The following is a 25,910-nucleotide window of genomic DNA, read 5'->3' as shown; positions in this document are numbered from 1 at the left end:
TTTATTACTATTAATTTTTAAATTAACTTTATTTATTAATATTTATTAATTACATAATTTATGTACAATATAAGTATTATTTTTAAAGATGTTCTTATTTATAATAAAATTATTTTTTATTTATAATAAAAATGTTTCAAATTAAACTATTTATAAAATATTATATACTTTTGACATGTTTGGATCTTATGTAAAAAATTATAAGAAAAAAAATATTTATAAGTTATGACAACTTTATAACAATAATTTTTTATTCTATTATAAATGGTTATAAAAGTTATAATAAGTAATAGCATGCTTATTAATAAACAATTAATATTTATAATTCTATTTTAATAAAATTTTATATATATATATATAAAATATAATAAGAAGCAAAGTAATTATATTTAATTGTTTTTGCCTGTAAATTGTGTAAAATTTTTTACAATATTTTCCTTTAACATTTATAATATTGATGGAATAGATCTTTTTAAAATATATATTCCATAAATAAATACAAGATACTTACAACCTAATATACAAAAGTACTTACACAATTTTTAAAGATAAATAAAGTATTTTGCACTATGTGAGACCTAGAGAACCAAGCTGAAACATCAAAACATTAGAATTTAAAATAAGAAAACATTACATATAAGATATTTATCAAAGTTTACATCAAATTTCTAGAATTTCTAGTAATTTTCATTAAAATTGATAAAAAAATTTTTAAAAAATTAATTTTATTTAAATATTTATTAAAAATAATTTGTTTTTATTGAATTTAATATATTTTTTCAAAAAATAAATTTTTAGATTAATATTTTTTAAATTGACTTATTTTAAAATTTTTTTACCAATGTCATCTTATCTTCTTCTTTTTTAAGTATTTTTGCTGTTTGTTCTTGATCAAATTTGACAACTGCAGCAATCACTCTAGCAAGCACCATTGTTTCTCTCCCCATCATGTATTCAAATAAAATGTTTCTGAGATATTCAATTTCTGTTGAATCTTCTAATGTATCATGTCTTAACTTCATTAATTTTCGAAGTTCGGCTAATTCTCGTCTTTGAGCTGTTAAAGTTTGTTGAAGTGTGTGGAAAGAACCAGTATTTGATTGTACAGCTGCCATTGCAACTCGTGAAGTGCTCTCTAATTCCTAAATAAAATTTTTAGTTAATTTTTTACTCATTATTTTAATTAAATTATATTAAGAAACAATATAATATCAAAATATTATAATTAATTGAGTTGAATGAAATAAATTGAACAAATAATTTTACCTTATCAACTAAATCGGTTTGTATATCAGGCTGGAAAAAATAAATAAAAGTAAATATAAAAAATATAAATAAAGTTATAGAAAATTAAAAAAATAATATATAAAATTGAAATAAATAACAGAAAACAAAAGAAATTTTAAAATGGATGAAATGTAAAATATAAAATATGATATAAAATTTTATATATTTTTATTATTTTATTTCAACCAACCCTTCTTTCATTTCGCCATTCTCGCGTTAATTCATTAATTTCTTCCTCATGTTTTGCTTCCAATATATTAGTTTTTTGTTGTATAACTGATTTCCATTTTTTTTCTATTTCTTTAATTTCATCTGTATGATCTTTCTTCATTATTGTAATCTTTTCCATTAACTGATTCATATCTTTTGCTTTTTGTGACATCAAATTTTTATTTTCTAAAATTAAATTCTCAATTTGTTCGGATTTGGCTGTCAATTCTATTTGAAAATCTTTTAATTGTTCTTTATATTGTTGTATAAGATTTGATTCATAATTTTGTTGACGATCTAAATAAGAAATATATTATTATTTATATTATTACTTATAATGTAATAAAGTAATGTAATATTTATTTAATTATATAAATTATATAATTTAATAATTATATAATTTATTTACTATTATTATAGATATATAGATATTATTAATCAGATAATTAAAAAAATAATTTTGAATATAAAATAAATTTTTAATTTACCAAATCGTTTTTCTAAGGCAGCATGTAGCTCTTCTTCCTTATCATGCAATTGTGCTTGAAATTCTTTAACCAATTGTTTTAATCTCATACTTTGTTCTTCTTCATTTATTTTTAATTCTTGTTTCAAATTATCTACTTGATTTTTCAATTCATTACTAATAAATTGCATTTCTAGTTCTTTTGCTTGGAATGTTATTAATGCTTCATCTAGTTGTGCTTCTAATTTTTTATTTTCTTCTTCCAATTTATCATTTTTTTGTATGGAAAAATCATCTACAACTTTATTACTATTTATATTTTTTATTTCTTCATTCAATATAATATTTGATTCTCTAAGAACTTTTATTTCATTTTGTAACTCAGTAATTGTTTCTTTTAAATGTTTGACTGTATTTGTCGATTTTTTTGTTTCTGCCATTGTTTCTTCTTCAGTGGTTTTTTTTTCTTCTTCAGTTGAAAATTTTAATCTTTCAATTTCTTTTAATAATTCCATATTTTTTGTATCTAATAATTTTAATTCTGCTACTTTTTCATCTACTGTAACTTTTAATTCATCTATTTCTTTAGTTAATTGTTTCTTTTCTATGTTTTCATTTTGCATTTCAAATAATAATTCTTTATTTGTAGTTTTTAATGTATCAAGTTTATTTTGTAATTCATTATTTTCACATTCTATTTGATTTAAATTGGAAACCTTAGATTCTAAATTATTTACATAAGATTGAAGTTTTGTATTTACATTTTCTAATTCCGTAGTTTTATTTTTCAAAGATAAGTTTTCAATAATTAATTCATTATTTTGAGATTGTATCTCTTCTAAATTAGCTTTTACTATATTTAAATTGTTTATTTCTAAGTTTAAATTATTAATTTCTTCTTCAACAACTTTTAATCTTTTAACTTCTTTGTTTAAAAATTCTAATTTCATTAAAAGTTCTTTATTTTTTTCTTCTATTTCATTATTATTTTTTAAAGCTAAATTTAACTTATATATTTCATTATGTAAATTTTCATTTTCTTTTGTTAAACATTCTTTAGTCTCTTCTATTTTTTTTTTATGTGATGTTAATTCCTTGATTTGGAAATTCAATTTTTCACTGTTACATTGTAATTCCGAATTTAATAATACAATTTGATTTTTTAAATTTTCTATGTGCTGTTTTTGTTCATTTAAGGAAATTTTATATGATTCAATTTCTTTTTCTAATTCTTTATTTTCATTTTGTAATTGTTGATTATATTTTTCATAATTTGTAATTTTTTCTTTTAATTTTTCATTAGATTCACTTAATTCTTGATTATATTTTAAAAATTCGTTTTGTTTATCTTTTAAATCTTTATTTTCTAAATTCATTTCATTTTGAATTAATTTTAATTGTTCTAATTCAAAATTAATAGTTGCATTATTATTTTTTAATATTTCTATTTGGCAGTTTTCAGATTTTAACATATTCATTTCATTTTCTGATGTTTTTACCTGTTCTAATAATTTAATATTTAAAGTTTTTATTTCATTAATTTCTTCATTTAAATTTTGAATTGTAATATCTTGTTGTTGTTTGATAGTTTTTAATTTTTTTAATTGACAAAGTTTGTTTTGTATTGTTTGTTGGATAGTTTTATTTGAATTTGTAAGTTCAATAATTTCTTTTTCATGTTTTTCAATTAATTTTATATGATTTTCATCTTTAATTCTTAAATTAATTAAACAACTTTCTTTATTTTCCAATTCCTCATTTAATGTATTTATTTTTACTTCTTTTTCAAGTAAATTTTCATGTAAAACTTTAATTTCTAATTGTAAAGTATTTATTTTTTCTTCTAATTTATTGCAATTAGAATTTTCAGATTTTAATAATGTAATTGTTTTTGTTGTTTCTATATATTTCTGTTCCAATTCTTCTAATTTTTTTACAGTATTATTTGCTTCCTCAAGTTGATTTTTTAAATCATATATTTCATTTGAAAGTAATTTATTCATAGTATTGACATTATTAAGTTCTTCTTGTAAAGATTTAGATTCTATCATTAATAATTTTACTTGTTCGGGTAAATTTCTTAAATCATATAATTTGAAATTGAGATTATCAATTTCAGCTATAAGTTTGCGATTTTTTAAATCAATTTCGCATTGTTGCGCCATTTTTATGGACATATCATTTAATTGCTTATTATATTTTTCCAAATTTATTTCTAAATTAGATTTTAAACATATAGTATCTTTTAACTCAGCTTGTAATTGATCATATTTTTGTTTAAGTTCTTCAAATTCTTTCAATTTAATTTGAAAATCTATATTATTTTGAATAATATTATTTGTTTTTAAAAAAACATCAAATTCATCTTTTAAGATAGAAATTTCATTATTGATTTCTGTAAAATATTTCATTATATTACTTTTAATATACATATTATCTTCTTTTAATTTTTTAGCAAAAATTTTATAATTTAAAATATTTCTAATTAAATTATTTTTTTCTTCATAAAGTAAACCAATATTAGAACTATTTGTTTGAAGTCTATTGTTAAGATCAGAAATAGTAGATTTACAAGATTGAAGTTCTTTATATATTCCTAATAATTCAGTGTTTTTATTTTCTAATTCATAGTTCAATTTAATTATTTCTGTATTGTCCTGTATTTTTTCTTTAAGAATTTTCATTTCTGCTTCTTGAATTAATAATTTTTCTTTCATTTTTTCCAACATTGTTGTATATTCATGTATTTTAGCATTATAATTTTCACATACTTTATCTCTATCAATTAAAGCATTTCTCATATTTTCTAATTCTTTATCAAGACTTTGTATAGTGGCTTGTAATTTTTCAATTGTTGTTTCTGCTTCTTTTGTTTTTTCTTCAGCAATGATTCTTTGTGCATCTTGTTCATTTTGAAGTTCTGTACATTTTAGTTTGTGATTTGAAAATTCAATATACAAATCTTCTTTATCCATTTGATATTTTTTAGTAAGCTTTTGTAATTCTTCTAATTTATTTTTCATCTCTTGAAGTTCAATTTCTTTTTCATCTAATTTAGATTTTAAATTTTGACATATTTCAGTATCATATACTTTTGTACTTTTTTCTATATTTTCTTTATTACAATCTTCTTCGTGATATTTTAAGCCCATTTTTTCCTCCAAATTAATTAATTTTTGTTGCATTTCTTGTTCTACTGATTTTAAAGCTTCTGATTTTCCATTCGAAATATCTTGTATAATTTCTTTTTTTTCTGAATCTGAATTTTGAATATTATATGACAATTTTAATTTTTCTAATTCAAGTTTATATTTATTAATGATTTCAGTTAAATCTTCTTTGGATTCTGTCATATGTTTCAAATCTAATTGTAGTTTTTTAATTTGTTCTTCTTTATCTTCCAATTCTCTATGTATTGAAAGTTTATTTTCAGCTAAGGATATTACAGATTCTTCTTCACGTTTTTTCAAAATAACCATTTGATCTGTTAAATTTTTAATTTCTGTACATGCATAATTTAATTCTTTATTTTTCTCTGCATATGAAATTTTTAATGTTTCATAGTCAGATTCTAATGTATTTTTTTCTGTTAATACTTCAGTAAATTTTTCTTTATTTCGTTTCAAAGATTCCTTATACTTGAAAACAACATTTTCTAATTTTTTTAATTTATCTTTTAATTGTGTATTTTCGACTAATAAAGTATTGACTGGATCATCAGAAATTGATGATCCACTACTTAGATCAATAAGATTATCCTTTAAATTTGTTTTATGATCAGTATCTGATAATGCTTCTAAATTTGGTCCAGTTGTTTGCAAAAGTTTAATCTGCAATGAATGTAGTATTACAATTTGGCATATAATAATTATTAATTTTTTTTAATACTACCTTTGTATTTAATGTATTAATTATATGATCTTTTTCTTCAATATCATTTCTCAATGCTTCTTCCAAATGAGCTTTTGCTTGTTGTTCTAACTGACATTGTTCTTTTAAATCAGCTATTCTTCTTAATACTTTATCTTGAGTTTCTACTAAAACAGATTCTAATTTGCTTTTTATCCTTTCTAATTCCTTATAATGTGTTGCTAAATCAGTATATCTTCCACGATATTTATGATATTTTGCTTGTACTTTTCGATATGCTGAATATATCTGATCTTTTGTAACTTTATCTAATTGTGAATTTATATTTTCATCTATTTCACTAGCAGATTGATCCATATCAGACTACAAAAAAAATTAATAATTAATTACAATTACATTTAATATACTAAATATTATAATATTAAGTATTAAATATTATAATCATCTTTTAAATTATTACTTTTATGATTAAAGATATTTTACAATACCTGTAAATGATATAAATTAGCAGGACTTTCATAAATTGGAAAAAGAGATGAAGTATCACTAGTGATACTACTAATTGATGATCTTCTTGAGATACCTATGGAATTTGATATAGGTGATATTAAATCCACATTTTGAAAACCATGTTTGACAGGACTATTTTTAGGAGTTTCTGTAAATCAATTAATTTTTATAAAAATTTGTTTAAATTAAAAAAATAAATAAATACATTAAAATTTACCATCTCCTTCTTCTGTTAAACTAAAATTGTCATTAGATGCAGATAATTCTTGTACCGAACTATTGGACAAAGCAGGTGATACAACTGCCTAAATTAAATACATTTGTTAATATGTAAAATATATGCACATATAAATTTTATTTTGATTACATTAATAAAACAATAAATTTTTTTTATATTTTTATAAAAATACATTTTGTATATGTAGTTATTAAAAAACAATTGTTTTTAATAAAAATATACTAATTTAATTTTATAAAGTAAATTTTAAAATATTATAATTTGTTTTAATTTTAAATGAAATGTCAAACCTGTGCTAGTTGTTGCATGCTTGCTTGTAGTCTGGCAGGCGATTGTTTCATTTCTTCTGCGAGTTTATCTTTAAATTTTTTAAACATTTTGACAAAATTTTATGATATCGTATTGTTATTATTGAATTATATAAATTTCCATAGACGTGTTTACGTGGAATAAGATTGGGACTAAACTTAAGAAATGTCAAAAGTTAAATAAAATTAAAAGCATCACTCTATATTGTTTGAAAAAACATCTTTTAAAGATATATGAATCATTGATTATAAAACACAAATATAAAACACTTTAATACTTCAAAATAATACGTTTTTATTACGATATTAAAAATTTTGTATGAGAACTATTATATATATAACGTAGTAGAGTTATTGTCATTGATATTAATGTTAGATAGATAGATAGAACTGTCAGAAATTACTTTTGAATAAATATATTTGAATCAGTTTATTTTATATTCAGTTTATAATTTTTATATTATATAAAATTTTATTTGTTTTTAAATTTAATTAATTTTTTTAAATTAATTAAAATGGAAAAAAATATATAGATATATAAATATAAAAATCATTTTAATCAGACTTAAAATAAAATATATAATAGAGAGTGAACATATAATTTATAAAAATTTTTAATTTTTTTTTTAGTAGTATTTCTATTAGATATTAAAAATATAAATTAAATTAAATTATTGAATTAAAATATATAATTATATAATTACAATATAATTTCATGCAGTAACTTTTAATACATATATGTCAATATTGATAATAATTATATATATATAAATTCAATTTCTTCATGTGTTGTGTTGCATATAAATATATAGTTAGTAAGCATAGTTTACATGTGAAGTAGGATACTGTTGCGTACTTTAATTTATTGTAATTTAAAAAATTACAATAATTCTATTTTCAATGATTTGATTTAAAACGAGAGTACTTTTATTCTTTAAAAAATGGTATGGTATTATTGAACATAAAATAAAAATAATTAATCTTACATATTAAATTATTAACCTTAGTTTTAAAGAAAGAAAATTTATATAAATTAATAATTCATTTATAAACTAAAATTATTATAATTTTGTTGTTTTTAATAAAAACATTTATTAAAGATATAATGATTATAATTTTGAATCTAATAATATATGAAATATTGCTTTTTTTTGTAATTGTAAAGAAAATATTAAAAAAAAAAATGTAAATTTTATAATTTACAATAAAATATATGTATATATATTTTATATATATATATATATATATTTTCAGAAATTTTAAAATTTATTTTAAATGTAACTCATATATATATATTGTAATATCTTACAGGCTTCAAATGACGGTATACCTCCACCTGCTGCAGTACCTGGATTTCCACCAGCAACTCCAAATATTGCTTCTAGTTTTGTACCACCTATTATGCCCACTGCACCTTTTATACCTCCTCCTAGTTTACCACCTGGTCCACCTGGTATAATGCCTCCACAGTTTTCTATACCTCCACCAGGTTTTAGTTTTCCAATTACTGCTGCCCCTCCACCTGAAGCTGGAGTTATAGGTCAATATCTTTAAGAATATTTATCAATTTTTAAAAGCTATATGCTTTATTTCATTATTATTTATATTTTAGCTGCACCTCCTCAAATAACAGCACCAGGAATTCCACCTCCAGCACCTATAACAAGTGAAACATCAAATGTTCAACCTATTACAGCAACAGAAAAAAAGACTGATTGGACTGAACATAAAGCTCCTGATGGAAGAACATATTATTATAACAGTGTTACAAAACAATCTTTGTGGGAAAAACCTGATGAATTAAAAACACCAAGTGAATTACTTTTATCACAGTGTCCTTGGAAAGAATATAAATCAGAGAATGGAAAAGTATATTATCACAATGTAACAACTAAAGAATCTAGATGGACTATTCCTACAGAATTAGAAGAATTAAAAGCAAGAATTGCAGCTGAAGAAGCTGCAGCTGCAGCTGCAGCAGTTGTTGCAAGTGCTACAAATACGTTAGTAAAATTTTTATTTATTTTAATTATTTATTTATTCATAAAATAGTGAAGAAAGTAAAAGCTTGAAATGTAATTATCAACATTCTGTTTTTTTAGTATAGTTCCTGCAGGTATCCAACATTTATCTCCAAATGTCACAATTGCGAATACATCTCAAACTAGTACACCAGAACCAGGAGGAAAGTCTGCAATTGAACAAGCAATGGCAGCAACTCTTGCAGCAATAAACATTCCTACTCCACCTGCAAAACCAGATGAAGATAGCAATTCTGCAAAAGGATCAGCAAATGATAGTCGCACCAGTACTCCAGAACCTAAAATGCAATTTAAAGATAAAAAAGAAGCAATTGAAGCATTTAAAGAATTATTACGAGAAAGAGATGTACCATCAAATGCTACATGGGAACAAGCGGTAAAATTAATTCAAAGTGATCCTAGATATCCACAAATGAAAAAATTAAACGAACGTAAACAAGCATTCAATGCATATAAGACACAGAAACTTAAAGAAGAACGCGAGCAAGAAAGATTAAGGTAAGTAACATTGTAATATTATATGAAGTTAACAATTAAATATATTAAAAAATAAAAAAACAGTGATAATTATTCAATTGTAAAACAGATTGAAAAAAGCTAAGGAAGATTTGGAACAATTTTTGTTAGAAAATGATAGAATGACAAGTATAACAAAATATTACAAATGTGAAGAAATGTTTGGTAATTTAGAAGTGTGGAGAGCTGTAGGCGATTCAGATCGTCGAGACATTTATGAAGATGTTATTTTTAATTTGGCTAAACGTGAAAAAGAGGAAGCAAAACAATTAAAAAAAAGAAATACTAAAAGATTAGCTCAAGTTTTAGATACTATGACTGATGTTACATATAGAACTACTTGGCAAGAAGCGCAAGCATTACTTTTACAACATGCAGCTTTTGCAGAAGATGCAGACTTATTAGAAATGGATAAAGAAGATGCACTACTTGTTTTTGAAAATCATATACGTCAATTAGAAAAAGATGAAGAAGAAGAAAAAGAGCATGAAAAAAAACGTAGAAAACGACAAGAAAGAAAAAATAGAGATGCATTTATAGTAAGTTATATAAAGTTTTGAAATTTTATTTTTTCATTTATAAGTAACTTTTTTCAATACGAATAATTATTTCACAGAGTTTATTAGATGAGCTTCATGAGCAAGGAAAATTAACATCAATGTCATTATGGGTAGAATTGTACCCAATGTTATCAGCTGATTTAAGATTTTCAGCTATGCTTGGACAATCTGGATCAACTCCTTTAGATCTTTTTAAATTTTATGTTGAAGATTTAAAATCTAGATTTCATGATGAAAAAAAAATTATAAGAGAAATTTTAAAAGATAAGAATTTTGAAGTGCAAGTTAATACTACTTTTGAAGAGTTTGCTACTGTTGTATGCGAAGATCGAAAATCCGCAACATTAGATGCAGGCAATGTAAAATTAACATATAATTTGTTACTTGAAAAAGCTGAAGCTCGAGAAAAAGAACGCGTAAAGGAAGAAACTAGGAAATTTAAAAAATTAGAAACTGGTTTCAAAAATTTATTAAAAACTCTCAATGTCGATTATCAAATGATATGGGAAGATATAAGAAATAAAATTGAAGAAGAACCAGATTTCAAAGCAATAACATTAGAAAGCGAAAGAGTTAGAATTTTTAAAGAATATCAACATGAACTTGAAGAAAGTTGTAGTCATCATCACATCAGAAGTAAAAAAAAAAAGACAAAAAAAGTAAAACGAAAATCACGATCGCGATCACACAGTGTAAATATTTATTATATTTATATAATTATAATATAATTATATTATATTATGTTTCTATAATTTGAATATTTATTGTAAAAAATTATGTTCTTGTTTATTAGGAATCTGAAGGTAGTGATAAAGGTTTGAAAAAAAAAAGACATAAGTCACGATCACCAAGTATTCCTAGTAAATCGGATAGTTCTGAATCTGATACTAGAAAATCAAAAAAAAAGAAGAGTAAAAAGAAGAGAGGTCGTAGTCATTCTGTAAGTTTAAATAATTAGTAATATTATTATAATATAATTGTCTTTTAAGTTTAAGATTTGAATTTAATAAAATTATAATTATATAAAAATTAATATAATAGAAAAATATATAAACTTTAATTATTTATAATTTAAAAAATAATCTTAAACTAACATTTTTTTGTATTAATTTTTACATTTGTTTTGGAATCTTAATCTTTCTTCTAGAATTGATTCTCTGAAAAGTAAATAATTATTAAATATCAACATTCTATATTATCTTTTTATATTTAGCGATCACATTCGAGACTTCCATCGTCTGAAGAATCACCGGAAAGAAAACGTAAAGAAGAAAAACATAGAAGAGCTTCTGCTCATAGTGAAGGATCAGTAACGGAAAATGCTGAACACCATGAACTTTCAGAAGATGAATTGGAAAAACAAAGAGCACAATTATTGCGTGAATTACAAATGCAGCAAGAAGATAATTAAAAAGAGTTTATTTGCCGATAATATCTTATGTAATTTTAGATAATTGCAATATTAAATTAATATGATTTGTACAAATTGAATTATTCTTTTATTTTATTAACGATTTCACTAATGATATCTTTATATTAATGGTAATTAAAAAAAAAGATTACGTTAGTTGCGTTTTATAATATATAATAAATCATTTAGTTATAGTTGAATAAATTTTATATATTATATAATTTTATATAATATATTTAAACATTTTGATTGTAAGGATATTTTTATAAGATAATTTTTGCAATACATTATTTTTAATTTTGCAATATATTTTAAAGTTTGTAAAATTTATTTTTGTATAATTTTTTATACAATGATACATTTTATATTTGATAATGTTTAGTACATTAATTGATAATATTTGATAATATTTCATGTATTGATATAATTATTATATTTGAGATATATTATATTTATCACATTTTTTTTTTAAATTTTTGAAAATTTTAAATAATATACGTTAAGTGAGAAAAAAAAAAGAAAAGCAAATAATAAATTTATTTTATTTTTTTAAGTTTTATACTCTATTGCATAAAAATATTTAAATAAACATTTAAAAATAACATCTTTTTGATAAATCAAAATAATTAAATTTTATTTTTTTATATTACTATAATATAATTTGATTTCAACATTATAAAATAATTTTGAATAAAATATTTTACTAATCACTTAACTAATCTATAATTTTAAATCATTTAATTTTGATTTAATTTATAATTTAATCTATAATTATTAATTTATATTTTGATATTTTTTATAGTTTTATTATATTTTTATTTAAAAATTAAATGATGTTCTACTTTCCGGAATTATTATTACGGCCCTGTTTCGAATATAGTCGAATTGTTGGAGGGTGGGGTATACATGGGGGAAGGTTTGGCTTACTATTTGTTCGATGGTTGCCACTGTCGACTTTCGTAGTTTCGACAGGTCAGCATCCTGATCAGTCTATACGGTGATTATAGTGAATAAGTTTTATTGATAGTTTTTCAAAGTTTACACGACGAAGGTGTAAAAGTGTTCATGTAAAAAGTTATCAAGAGATATAAATTAAAAGAAAAAAAACAATGTTGAATCTTTGCCGTCAAGCATTAATAGTTAACAATCAAAAGTGAGTAGCTAAATGTGAAACGATTAGCGAAATATGTATATGTATATATACATAGATGAAACGAAATTTCATAGTTTGTGTTTTTTTTCTTTATTGCATATATTAAATTCTAATATAATATATTGATTATTTTCGCGCATTGACATATACACTATGTAGCACGATCATATAAACGAAGGGGCGCGCTTATATGTAGATGTCAGTTTATTGGTGTGTTATTGGTCCTCCAATTCGTTTTCTTTGTCTAATCTTCTCTGTTCGCATACCTCTTTGTTTATGAAAAGGATAGAGTACTTTACGGGTTCCATTGGAATTTTCCACTATAAAATGGACGTGAAAGGTGTTCTTTGATAGTTCATCCATTAGAATTCTTGACAATATATTTTTATTATCTATTTTTGCAAAGCATTTTTCAATATTTATTTTAATATATTATTTAGTAATTATTTTAAATAAAAGTATATTTTGTTAAGTTTTGATTACATATCATATAATAATTATTAATTATTTTTGATTTTTAATATCAATTATTAGACAATAATATCAATGATTAGACAAATTAACATATTGGAACACATAAATTAAAAAATTATATTTTATTATCAAGCATTTTAATTTCTTTATTTTATCAGCAACATTGTATATATAATGACATATGACATAAGCATTGATTGTAATCATTTTATTGAAAATGATTCTTATAAAATTATTTATAAATATTCATATAAGAACTATATCATATATTAAGTGTATAAAGTAATATTTTTATATTCGTTATACATATATGTGTGTCCTTGAAATATATTTTTACAGACCAATACATATGCATGGAGCAGACAGTACATCTGCTATAACGAATGTATTTTACCGCTTACTTATAAATTTTACAGCGAAATTTTGCGTTGACCAAATACTTGTCAATGATAATTTTCTTAATTTCCTGTTATTTTTATTCATTTTGTTTTAATTTAAAATTTGATATAATTTTTTAAAATAAATTATTTTTTGAAATAATATTTACTGATTTATACAAATAAATATGAAAATAAAACATTTTGTGATATATTAAAAAAATGTTCGTATTATTGAAAACTATACATTTCTACTTTGAAACCTTTGTATGATTAACATGAGCATATCTTTATATTGATTTATTTCATTTCATTTGTTTAATTATTTTATAGTTTTATTAATTTCATTCAATTAGAGATAATTTTTATTATCAAGTTTTCTTCTGCTTAATTAATAATACAGTGATAACTAATAACATGGGTCACTGAGATTGTGTTACATAATATTCTGACTATGGTGTTGACATATAAGCAAGTTAAAAGAATCTTTCCTTCTCTGAAAATAATTTTTATTTTTTTGATTATTTTTGTGGCATATTGTTTATACTTTTTAAATAAACATTTAATAAAGAATAAATTTTTATTATTTTATGTATAGATTAAATTAAAAAATTTTAAATTAAAAAATTATTATTGTTATAATTCATATAAAAATAAATAATTATGATAACAACTAATATTTCTGTATTTATCATTTTTTATTATTTTTATCATTTATTTTTGTTTTATTATTAATTATGATAAATAATGATTTATTATTATTTTTAGAACAAAAGAAAAATGCTTTAAATCTTAATATATTGAAGATAGTATTATAGGTTTAACTCTTACTACAAAGTACATAGATAAATATTTACAAATGATATCAAGTTAAGCATAAAAGCTAATATGTAATTTTCTCTCATAATCTTATTGTATCGGTAAATTTAAACATATATGAACATTTGTAAATATTATGAATATTTAAAAAGATTATATGAAAATAATATGAAAATAATAATTAAAAAAAGTTTTTAATTTTAAAATAAATCCAATTTTCTATTATTATTATTGGAAATTATATTATATATTTAAGAAATATATATTTAATATTTCTATAAACAGAGTTAGTACAAGATGCTTAGGGACAATAATACCAGTATCAAATACTATTGAATTTCCTTTGGAAAATGAACCTATTCTTAGCTATAAGAAAGGTAGTCCAGAGAGGGCTGAGTTAGAGAAGGTTTTGGATAAAATGAGTAATGAATGTGAAGAAGTACCCTTGGTTATTGGAAATGAAGAAATTAAAACAGATTTATGTAAATATCAAGTTATGGTAAGTTTAATATAATAATTACAAAATAATAGACAAAATAATAATAATATAATTAATGATTGTATATTAATGATAATTATGATATATGTTTTAGCCACATAATCATAAAGTAAAAATTGCAAAATATTATTGGGCAACAGCTGATCTAGTCAAAAAAGCAATAGATGTTTCTGTAAAAGCTCAGCGTGAATGGGAAAAATATCCATTTGAGAAACGTTTAGAAATCTGGTTGAGAGCAGCTGATTTGATGGCAACAAAATACAGACAGCAATTAAATGCTGCTACAATGCTTGGGCAGAGCAAAACTGTTATTCAAGCAGAAATAGATAGTGCAGCAGAATTAATTGATTTTTTTAGAATGCATGGATATTTTGCTAAGGAGGCTATGAAATATCAACCAATTTCACCTAATAAAGAAACATTAAATTCAATGAGATATAGAGGGATGGATGGTTTTGTTGCAGCAGTATCACCATTCAACTTTACTGCCATTGGTGGTAATCTTAGCTATACACCTGCTTTAATGGTTTGCATTTTTTTTTAATTATTTCATTTTTATGCATTTTACTAATTTTTATTACATACACACACATACACGCACACACACACACACACACATATATTACAAATTACAACAATATACAAAATACAACAATTACAACAAAAATACAATAATATATGTTTAATAATAAATATATGTAAAAAAATTTTGCATCAAATATTTCTAGGGTAATGCAGTATTATGGAAGCCATCTGATACAGCTTTACTTTCTAATTGGTGGATATTTAAGATATGTAAAGAAGCTGGTGTACCATCAGGTGTAGTCAATTTTATTCCATGTGAAGGTCCTGTTTTTGGAGATACCATAACTTCTTCACCTTATTTATCTGGAATTAATTTTACTGGATCAGTTCCAACATTTAATCGTTTATGGATACAAGTTGGTAAAAATTTAGGAAAGTATAAAAACTATCCTAAATTAATAGGCGAATGTGGTGGCAAAAATTATCATTTTGTGCATGCAAGCGCTGATGTGGAATCAGTTGTTAATGGGACCATAAAAAGCGCTTTTGAATTTAATGGTCAAAAATGTTCAGCTTGCAGTAGAATGTACGTTCCAGAATCATTATGGCCACAGGTAGAAATATCGTATTATTTTAACTTCAATTTCAATTTTTTTAAATAAAATTTTTTAATTTTAAATGTTACTATCTAGATAAAGGAAGGTCTTTTATCGATTCGTGACACGCTTAAAATTGGCGATGTCAGAGATTTTACCGTATTCACCGGAGCTGTTATAGATGCCATCGCATTTAAAAGAATTTCTAGTTATATCGAACATGCTAAAAAATCATCAAATTTAGAAATTATTGGTGGCGGAAAATATGATGATTCGTACGTTTTATTTTTAGTTGTTTTATATATTTTATGAAATATATATCTTTATGTTATTTTTAATTCTTTTTAATTTTTTTCATTAGGATTGGATATTTTATTAATCCAACAATAGTAGTCACAAAAAATCCTAAAGATAAGATAATGACTGAAGAAATATTTGGTCCTGTATTAACAATATACGTTTATAAAGATTCAAATCTCGACGAAACGATGAAATTGGTAGAATCATCAACACCTTATGCTTTAACTGGATCGATATTCTCACAAGACGAGTAAATATTTTAATTTGTTTTAATATATTTATATTATATTTTATTATATTTCATTATTTTTTAGAAAATGGGCGAGAAGAGCTCTTGAGGAATTTAAATATACAGCTGGCAATTTTTATGTTAATGATAAATCGACAGGCTCGGTTGTTGGCCAGCAACCATTTGGTGGTAGTCGAATGTCTGGAACAAATGACAAAGCTGGTGGTCCTCATTATGCTCTTCGTTGGGCATCACCACAGTCAATCAAAGAAACATTCGTTCCTTTGCGTGAACACGATTATGCGTACATGAGGTCTTAGATGTAAGTATCATTGTAATAACAGAAATACATATAGTGATGTTATTACATCACTATATTATACATTACAAACTGAAAAATACAGATTTTTTTGGGTTGTTCAATAAAAAATAATGAAATATCTTTATGCATTCCTTTACGTAAATTCATTGAATTTACGTAAAAGGCGCTAATTGCACTCACAATGCAAGTGATATGGGCTTTGTAGAAATTTCTACTATAAAGCAAACTGCTTAAACACGAAGTAATTCATGATAAAAATAGTCGATTTACAGAAAAAAAGTATTCAATGATTGGTAATATATATACCAATTGAACAGTATTTTTGTTTTTAATAAAATATTTTTGTTTGTCAATTTGGTATTAGATAGCGTACAAGATAAATATATACAAGAAGGAATAATATTTGTAAACTACTTTTAAAGTAGTATCTCAACATACATATAAGTTTAATTTAATATTTGCTGCCAATAGATAAAATTAATATTCTGCAAGTTGCAGCATATAGAGTCTATACTATTAAGATCATGTTTCAGTACAATAATATTTTAATATCTCAGGAATTACTATACGTGGTCGTAAACAGAGGCATTTCTTTTGATCATATATTGCAGTAATACATGAAATTTTATAATACACATTATTCAAGTATGGTAATTGAGACACAACATTGGGGTGTGTTTGAGAATTGTGATGAATGCGTACTAGTTAGAAAAACCATTCGTTGTGTTTTTCTGACCTTACTTTTTTATATTCTTATATAGATCATTTACAATGGCTGATATTATGTTATAAACGCGCAGCGTAAACATTCATTTTACTGTGTAACTTACAAGACAATATGTAGACGCGGGACGAACACAGTAAAATGCAAAAGTTACCTTTAAATTGTGTTGTCAAGCCTGATCGTCGATCGTTTAGGCATGTTATTGTTAACAGTGTGATTGAGACAAAACATCTTGTAAATCGAACAATGAATACTAATTAATTATACAATAATATGTTAGATGTTGTGGCTGATGTTATGATGTAATTTATTTTAAGTGTACCATAGCAATAAAACACCATACAATTAAATATTTATAATATTTATAAATTTCTCAATTAGTAAATGGAATAATTTAATTTTATTTTTCATTGGGATTGATCTCATTTTTTAAAAATATTTTTATAATTGAAATCTTAAAGTTGAAAATAATTCTTTTTAATTTTAATATACTTAATATCACTAAATATTTTATTGATATAAATAATTGCCACAGCAAATAAGTGCTACGTCTACTTTTGTATTGTTAGTTATTCTGTAATGATAATTGCATTCTTAAAAAATGATAATTATTTTTATGAATTGCTATTCGATTTAAATCAAGATGTTCTTTTTATTGCTTGTTACAAATTCCAATTTACATAATATATTAATTTTAATAGTTAAACTGATGTATGTTGAAATATTTACATTCAGGGTTAATTGAAATTTGCTAATATTATTTATTTTCAGTTGGATAAAATTAAGCTGTGAAAAATCATTTAGAAGATGTTTTTTTTAAAATTGTTATTTAATTGTTTCGTTGATATATTTTTGATATTTAGTAAAAACTTTATCAGTTATAAAAAATGTCTTTTATTTTTTCTTATTTTCATTTATTTTTTATTATACCTATATCCTTGTAATATGAATAATATGAATATATATATATATTCAGATTCCATCCAAAAAAACTTTTTGTTCCAATACTTTTATTGATACAATGAATTATAAAACGATCGAAATAACTAAGAAAAAATAAAAAAAGATTTCTATAGGAGATTCTAGTACAAAAATATATTTTGTCTCGTGATTGTCAATCATATTTATTAAGTTACAATTGACAATTCTTGTTATTTCTTGTTAAACATTGGGAGTTAGAATTTTTTTATTTAGAAAAGTATTGATAAAATAAGCATTTCATAGGAGAAGATTAAAACATTGAATGCTGATTGTTATATCTCGGAAGACAATAATAACAGATGAAGTTCAGATTCAATATATTTTTTATCTTTATATCTTTAATGTTATTTTCAATATTACTGATTTGATTCAGAATAAGATATAGACATATTTAAAAAAAAATATAATAAAATAATATTTAATTGATATCCAGTATCTTATCTCTTCAATGTTAAAAATCTTCTGAAAGTAATCGAGAGATGGCGTTGATCTTTAATTCTTATTCTATCTTTTTCTTTTTTCCATTAATTTTTTATATTTCTATGTGTTTCATTTATGACATTTATTTTGGAGATAGCGCTGATTTTAATATTTCTACCTTATTTTTATTTTTTTCTCCTTACTATTTGTTCTCTATTTTAAATTGTCTATATTTTAAAATGTATTCTTTAAAATTTATGTATTCAAAATACATAATACTTTTGATATTTGATTAATTTCATTGTCTTGCATTATATCTTATTATTATATTATATCTTATTAATCTATTATCAATTATATTAATTTATAATTAAAAATCTTAATATTTATTTAAAATATTTAAATTCAATTTTATAAAAAAATCTTATAATATTTTCGAATATAATTTGTAAATAATTCAACTTATACATGAATCTGTCTATGCATCAAATTCAATCCGATATGATAATGCATGAGAATATTTATGAAAAGATATATAAAAAAAAATTGTGTTTTTAAAATTTATTGATTTTAACAATTTTTGTAATTGAATTAAATGTAATTCCTCCAATCATTCTCCCATTAAATATTAGATCTATTTTATGATACTTCGTTTATGGTACAATTACAAGACTATCTCTGATATAGAATAGACTTATCGCTTAAATCATAATTTTTATCGAATATTAAATATACATAATATGTATGTTAAATAAATCAATAAACGATGATATAAATTTTCTATTTTCTGTACATACAATTTCATTTATCAACTCGATTGACTACTTCTTTTCTATATTTTAATCATACCGTTTGCATTCCTTTCATAGTTCCTCATTTCGTTACTTCGTCGGTACTTTCGTCATTTTTATTCCTCCAGTTCCTCTTCATTTTTCTTCTTCCATTCTTTCTTTCTTTTTCACGACACGTCAATGGTGCCGCTTTGACCAGTCCTGAAGGAATGAGTTGACACTGGAAGACACTGACGGAAGAAAGAGGGATTCGATGGCTTAGGAGAAATCATCGTTAATGGCTTTGCCAAAGGATTTTCTCCCGTTCTCTTGGTGCTTTTTTACGAGTTTTCCGGACCGCGCCCGATCTAAAACGTTCACTCAAATCAAGATTTTCACCTTTTCAACGGCAGATGAGGCGGATGGCCACCTTCGTCTTCGCTCGTTGCCGTTTTTCTTCATCCATCTTTCGTCGTTCTCGCCCATCCATGGATCTATCCTTTCTTCGATTAAGCCCTTTCAGGATCTCAGGTTTTTTCGAACCTCGACTAAATGACTTGTTTTTTCTCGAGTTCTGTTTTGGTCATCTTATAGAAAAAGAAAGAAAGTTTTGTCTTCTCAGGATAATCTGAATTTGACGTAACGATGATCGATGCATTAGTAACTGAGAAATTAATCAGTCTTTTCGATATCTTTTATTTTCTATGTCTTTCGTTTGCTCTATTTTCTCATGAATGAAATGAAATGAAAAATTGATAGAATTACGATTAGTAGTTGTAAATAAAACTCGAATTTTCAAAGCTTCAAAGACTGAATCTTGAAGGCAAGCATAATAGCTTAAATTAAATAAATTGTTTAAATAATATTTGAAATGTAAATTAAAGAACTCTTTGATATTTTTAAATAGTACACATTTAAACGTAAAATCGAAAGAATTTGTCTTATAAGAGTTCATTTATTAATAAGTGCGTAAATTCATTTTCGAGATTAATTATTTCGTAATACGCCACGGAACTTGTTATACTGTTGTTATGAGAGAATATTGAACAAGAGACGCACAATGAAACCGAAGATAAAAAAAAAATCCGCTGGAAACTTATTAATTAGCGAGCAACCGATTGGTCTACTGAACTAATGCCTCTGGGATACGCGTATTCAAACTCTGGGATTTTATTGAAGAGATAGAATATTGAGAGAATTTTTTTAAAAAATTCTAATTAATATTTTCAAATTTCTATGGGCCTAAATTTTATATATTTTTCATAAAAAAATATTTAAATCGGGCTAACAATTCTATTTCAATTAAAAATTTATTTTTATGAACTTCATTGATTTTCATTTTCAAAGTAAATTCAGTTTGATAATCGAAATTGAAACGAATTTTTATCTTTTCATTGATTTTAATTTTCGAATCGTAAATTAATTGCGAATTCGTTGCTAACATCAAAATTAAATTTTTATTTTTTCATCAATAAGAGTTTAGATTTGTTAAAAATAATGGAAAGAAATAATTTTAAAATAATGTAACGGTATATAGGCGATCAAAAATAGGGATGATAATTATCTGGATGATATAAGTCCGTTTAGATTGATACGTTTAAATTGAAGAAAAAGCACTTGAGTGTCGGTATCAAGTGGACGATGCTTATACACGGTTCTCACATAATATTAATTCTAGAGGAACAATGTTTAATCGTTTCATTCTACTGTTTTATACATGAAATAGAATTTCTATTTAATTTCCTATTTAATTATCTGCTATCCGAGTAAACAGACACTTTTTTAACGGAACAGTTAAGAAAACTTATTAACCATTTTCTCTTTTTCAGGGAATTTTAAAGATATTACAGTATTATTAAAATTTTTGATGATCTTTGTAAGAACTTATTTGAATCTTAGAAAAAAAATTGTGCAAGAAAGATAAAACAAATTAGATAATATTCGATTTTAAATGGAAATTTTTAGAAATGGAGTTTAAACAGATTCATTTCATCAAATATCATAATGTATATTATATACATATTATGTGCATATCCCAATCTGTGTGCATCACAATCTAAATTTTGATTCTTGTTTACGGATAATTATGCAGAGTATGGAATTTTCAGAAGAAAAAATTAAGATTTTTCAAAATTTCGCTTATATATTTCATATATTTCAAAAAGATCTTTAAATTTTTCCTCCATTCATTAATTGAAAAAGAAACAAAATTTCCAAAAAGAAAGAAAATAAATAACAAAAAAATCAAAGCAATAATAAAAAAAAGCAAAATGTTTCGCAGATATCTAATTCGAAGAAGCCGAAGGAACCGAGGTCTCGTATCACGTCCCCGACGCGACAGTTTCTCGTGTCGATATCCGGATAAAATTCAATGATATCCGAACAATTAAGGGGTGCTCGCGTTGCGTTGCAAGAACACGAGCCCGGCTTCGAGTGCTCGGGGGCAAGAGAAGAGAGAAAAAGGGAGAGGAGGAGAGAAGAGAGAGGATAGAATAAACAGAGACAGAAAGGTGAGCCAAAAGCGATGGTATGGAGCGCTCGAGGTGGGTGGCGGTGGGTTTTAAAGGGTGGGAAGGATACAATATTTCAGAACGGCGACAAGGAGCAAGGCTGCTTGCCACTGGCAAATTAATTAAATTCCTAGAGGCTGGTCGGAAAGGGCAAGTTGGTCGGCCAACCGGGCAAGACTCCTGTGCTCAGCTCGTGGGAATATTGTAATTAAGATATGCACTCTCCACCCTCCATTTTAACCCGTTCTCCAATCCCGGCCAACCCTCGTTCCCGCGCCGTGGTGGATGATTTACGCTTCGAAGGACGCGGTATTGTCTGTTTCGACCGTTTCTAAATTGCATCCTATTATGGGCTGGGCTCCGAGGTTGACGCGCCACCGAGCTTCCACCATCCTCTGCGAGGACCGCTTCAAATTACTCCACTCTGATTGACGCTTAACGCTTCTGTTTATTCTACGTGTATGGAAATAGAAATAACCGTGCAATAAATAGGGGAGGGATAAAGGAAAGAAAACGAGGGACGTGGTGAAATTGATGTCGATGAGATTTATGCTGTTATCGGATTTATAGTCGAATTATGATATGACGGAATATTGTCCGTGCAAGTTCATCAAACAGAATACATCGATAAAAGATGGGAAACGGGGTGTAAAGTCAAATTCCAACTACTTTCAATGTCTTTATATAGCTTATGAAATCGCAATATTCGACTGTTTTTCACGGGAGCGAAGGGGAATGTTTTTTCAAAGTTCGAGCCCACAAAGCAATATTAAAACGTGGCATAGATTAGCATAGAATGTACAAGTACATTTTACGCGAGAAGAAAAAAAAAAATTCTCTCTTCCCTTGCGTATGGAAATGCAATGAAATTTTTCCTCGTGAATCACCGATATCCATCCGTGATCACCGTTTTTCAATATTATCAGAACATCGTTGCTATTTATTCTGTATTTTCATCAAAATTAATACCGTCCACCGTTCTTCCCTCGTATTTCTCGCGTTGTAATATATTCCCTTTTTTCTTCTTGCTCCTCCCTTTCCAAACGTTCATTTGGTTATCGATTTATTTTTTAACGTAAAACGATACTCACCACCACAGATATATATATATATACATATATGTATATACGTACCGTATTAAATTCACAAACGTCAACGAAACGTCCAGAGAGGTTACAAAATTCTTCGTTCTCGATTCGAACGGATTTCCATAAACAAATGACGGTTTTTTCTCGTCTCGTATCGCGTTGTAAAAATCGATCTCGTATCGCGTGGTGTCCGATGGCACCAGGTGTTCCACGGATTTTTGTATAATTAATAGAAAAAAAAAAAGGAAAAAAAAAAGTGCACAACTAACAATGAATTCCATCGACGTTGAAAGCTGTGAAGCGATGAAGACGTGCCGGTTTGAGAAACCGGTCGAGATCTTAGAATTTTCATAGAGAAACGGAAGATTTGTCAGCTTCATCATGGAAAGCATCTGCGCCCTCCTTGCCACTGTAATCCTCATATTTCCTCTCATCATTCAACTCCAAATGTTAATCGTACGTAACTCATGCAGTATACGGTATTCCTTCTTTCTAATTTCCGAGGAAAGTGTAATTCGTAATTCGATTAACTTTTTTGAGGTTATTATCACGCTTATTCACGTTTTTCCTTTTGCTCGTCGTTGTCAGAAATTTTGAAACGATTTAGAAATAGATTTAGAGAGAAGAATTTGTCTAAATAAAATGGAAAATTTATATATATGTAAAATTTTTGCAACAATCGTTAACTTTTCGTTAACTTTCTCCTATACCACATAATTATAAACACGTACGATTCGTCCAACTTAATTAAACGATCAAACTTTCCAATCGGGAAATAAAACGTGAGAAAATAAATAAAATATTCTACGTGTGTATTTATCATGATAAACTTGTGCAGGCAGATCCAAAGAAGCTGTGCACGATCTTCCACTACTACGCCACCACCACCACGTCCGAAGAGTCTGACAAGACCTCATCCCTCAACATGCTGCAACCGTATCCCAAAGACCGGACGGCATTCAACGTCGCCAGCTCCAATTCCAAGATATTGTTGACCAACCTGAGAACCGTTTCGTCCTCCCCGAATCTGATACAGAACGATGCCCTAACGTCGATCCCTTTCGAGATGAAGAACAGGGATTCGAACGAAAGCGACATCGCGGAGCACTCGTCCACGTTCGTGAAAACCGGCCAAGTCCTGCCTATAGTCGACATCACCTGGAATTACAACTCGTTCCGATTCAAAACGTTCGAGGAGTGCCTACGAAATTGTTACGGGGACAAGTATCCACCCGGCGAGGTTGTGCTCAACTCGATGCAGCTGAATCTGTTGGACTCGTATACGAACGTGACGCTGGACATGGCCGGCCTCTTCGATTTCGCCAAGGAGGAGAGCGAGTCCCATTTGGAGGCCGTGGAGACGAAGCAAGAAATCGAGTATCTTGATCCGCTGGATCACTTTGTGACGAAACAGCACTGCAAACCGGCCACCATAGAGAGATTCACGAAAACGGATCACGAGGAGGATCGGCACAGTATGGCGTCGTGGCACGATATGGAGGAGGACGATATCGGGGCTGTGATCACCGGTCGGGAAAAGAATCAGCCGAATCGAAGATCCTTCAGGAAGATCGAGGCTCCTCGCAAATGCTATTTGTCCTCGTCTCGGCGTGTTTGCAGGACGAATGATTCTTGATCGGAGGGGGGAGGGGGGAAGAAAGCCGGGGAACATGGCGGAGAACACGGCTGCTCCGGAGGATCGATTAGGGCAACTGGGCTGATTGGGGTGGAAGGTGGTTGGACGTAATATTTGTCGTGAAATTACGATCTCTTCTTTTTTGATTTTAGCGAACGAAGAAGAGTTTTCCTTGCGTTTTCTTTTTATATTATATATATATATATATATATTATTTTCGCGTCGATTGGTGCTAAAAAGAGGGGATCTCGAGGAACTTGAGATACCTCGGAGATAATACGATTTATTATGTGGAATACATTGACGTTTTCATAGTGTGATTAATATTCGTGTAAAGTTACTTTTTAATTCGTTAATTTTAATTCGTTACTTACTCTTTTTTTGAGGGATATTTTTAGTCTTTAGAAACGGTGAACAAATTTGAAATAAATTTTTGGTCATGCCAAAATGTGATTAATCGTGATCATTGCAAAATTGATATTTTCTGTTTTTTTTTTTTTTCTTAATCCTCATATGTATTTATCGTATTTTTATCGAGCATGTCGCTAACTATATAACCTATTCAATTGATATGATATCATGGTGAAAAGAAAAAAGAAAAAAAAAAATATTGTTCTCCTAAAAATTAAAAATAAAATAAACATTTAATATCCAGCCAAGGCTTAAAAATTACTACGTTTGATTGCGTTTAACTTGATCGCATCTCGTATTTCACGTTCAATTTCTTCACACGCGAGGACGAAGGCCAATTATTACTGATTCCCACCGCTTTTAAATACGGAACTCGCGTTAAACGGAATCGAAATCGGTTGCAGCCGCTCGTGACCCAATAATATTATTTGAAGGTTAATTACACGTTGCCACGAATCTACCGTGATTAAATTACACGGTATCGGGATTCGGTATCGTTTCGTGGTGGAAGGCGAGATTTGTCCGTAGGCGGGATCAACGTCGAACGTGACAATGACATTAGCATTCACTAATGACAGGTACACAAGGGCCACGTGTGCATTTCGGTTGCGAAATGGGGAAGGGGGAGAGGTTTCGTCGAACGTGGTTTTGAATAGAA

The 25,910-nt window shown here is 26.0% G+C and overlaps 4 protein-coding genes across 7 annotated transcripts; 3 read left to right on the top strand and 1 right to left on the bottom strand.

Annotated features, from left to right (window-relative positions):
• Window positions 1-8: 8 nt before the first annotated feature.
• Window positions 9-7,013, bottom strand: LOC114577991 (golgin subfamily A member 4). 2 transcript variants are annotated; one of them, XM_062081825.1, is made up of 9 exons: window positions 6,872-7,013; window positions 6,561-6,648; window positions 6,322-6,491; window positions 5,855-6,196; window positions 1,986-5,793; window positions 1,478-1,794; window positions 1,267-1,296; window positions 840-1,142; window positions 9-591 (listed from the first exon to the last, which is right to left on the bottom strand). In XM_062081825.1, the coding sequence occupies exons 1-9, from the start codon at window positions 6,956-6,958 to the stop codon at window positions 568-570; spliced, it is 5,169 nt and encodes a 1,722-aa protein (XP_061937809.1). In that variant the 5' UTR covers window positions 6,959-7,013; the 3' UTR covers window positions 9-567. The 2 variants fall into 2 exon arrangements, with proteins under 2 accessions (XP_061937809.1, XP_061937810.1); XM_062081826.1 differs by lacking the exon at window positions 1,267-1,296.
• Window positions 7,014-7,377: 364 nt separating this feature from the next.
• Window positions 7,378-11,498, top strand: LOC107999500 (pre-mRNA-processing factor 40 homolog A). Its single transcript, XM_062081827.1, has 8 exons — window positions 7,378-7,833; window positions 8,201-8,429; window positions 8,502-8,892; window positions 8,992-9,429; window positions 9,518-9,986; window positions 10,064-10,699; window positions 10,801-10,947; window positions 11,221-11,498. The coding sequence occupies exons 1-8, from the start codon at window positions 7,831-7,833 to the stop codon at window positions 11,416-11,418; spliced, it is 2,511 nt and encodes an 836-aa protein (XP_061937811.1). The 5' UTR covers window positions 7,378-7,830; the 3' UTR covers window positions 11,419-11,498.
• A 792-nt stretch (window positions 11,499-12,290) lies between these two features.
• On the top strand, window positions 12,291-17,786 carry LOC107999466 (delta-1-pyrroline-5-carboxylate dehydrogenase, mitochondrial). The gene is made up of 7 exons (XM_017059339.3): window positions 12,291-12,571; window positions 14,527-14,740; window positions 14,835-15,266; window positions 15,469-15,879; window positions 15,958-16,136; window positions 16,223-16,411; window positions 16,476-17,786. Exons 1-7 carry the CDS (start codon window positions 12,528-12,530, stop codon window positions 16,708-16,710), a joined length of 1,704 nt encoding a protein of 567 aa, XP_016914828.1. The 5' UTR covers window positions 12,291-12,527; the 3' UTR covers window positions 16,711-17,786.
• Window positions 16,574-25,495, top strand: LOC107999671 (uncharacterized). 3 transcript variants are annotated; one of them, XM_017059648.3, is made up of 3 exons: window positions 16,638-16,712; window positions 21,889-22,117; window positions 24,044-25,495. In XM_017059648.3, the coding sequence occupies exon 3, from the start codon at window positions 24,131-24,133 to the stop codon at window positions 24,839-24,841; it is 711 nt and encodes a 236-aa protein (XP_016915137.1). In that variant the 5' UTR covers window positions 16,638-16,712; window positions 21,889-22,117; window positions 24,044-24,130; the 3' UTR covers window positions 24,842-25,495. The 3 variants fall into 3 exon arrangements, with proteins under 3 accessions (XP_061937770.1, XP_016915137.1, XP_061937771.1); XM_062081786.1 differs by lacking the exon at window positions 21,889-22,117 and having other exon boundaries at window positions 16,574-16,712; XM_062081787.1 differs by lacking the exon at window positions 16,638-16,712 and having other exon boundaries at window positions 21,893-22,117; window positions 24,048-25,495.
• Window positions 25,496-25,910: the final 415 nt, after the last annotated feature.

This window comes from Apis cerana, linkage group LG11 (genome assembly GCF_029169275.1).
Source record: "Apis cerana isolate GH-2021 linkage group LG11, AcerK_1.0, whole genome shotgun sequence".
NCBI lineage: Eukaryota > Metazoa > Arthropoda > Insecta > Hymenoptera > Apidae > Apis > Apis cerana.
Note: the sequence above shows the minus strand (reverse complement) of the source record. Positions and strands in the feature narration are given on the sequence as shown.

Bases quoted from the DNA above. Each gene is read 5' to 3' on its own strand.
- LOC107999671 (XM_062081786.1), top strand. From the start codon at position 24,131: ATGCTGCAACCGTATCCCAAAGACCGGACGGCATTCAACGTCGCCAGC.
- LOC107999466 (XM_017059339.3), top strand. From the start codon at position 12,528: ATGTTGAATCTTTGCCGTCAAGCATTAATAGTTAACAATCAAAA. The intron at 15,267-15,468 runs GTTTGCATTTTT...AAATATTTCTAG, and splicing joins GCTATACACCTGCTTTAATG to GGTAATGCAGTATTATGGAA. The intron at 16,137-16,222 runs GTACGTTTTATT...TTTTTTCATTAG, and splicing joins GGCGGAAAATATGATGATTC to GATTGGATATTTTATTAATC.
- LOC114577991 (XM_062081825.1), bottom strand. From the start codon at position 6,958: ATGTTTAAAAAATTTAAAGATAAACTCGCAGAAGAAATGAAACAATCG. The intron at 1,297-1,477 runs GTTGGTTGAAAT...TATTTTTTCCAG, and splicing joins AATGGCGAAATGAAAGAAGG to CCTGATATACAAACCGATTT. The intron at 592-839 runs GTAAAAAAATTT...TTGATGTTTCAG, and splicing joins AAGAAGATAAGATGACATTG to CTTGGTTCTCTAGGTCTCAC.
- LOC107999500 (XM_062081827.1), top strand. The intron at 8,430-8,501 runs GTCAATATCTTT...TTTATATTTTAG, and splicing joins ACCTGAAGCTGGAGTTATAG to CTGCACCTCCTCAAATAACA. The intron at 10,948-11,220 runs GTAAGTTTAAAT...TTTTATATTTAG, and splicing joins AGAGAGGTCGTAGTCATTCT to CGATCACATTCGAGACTTCC.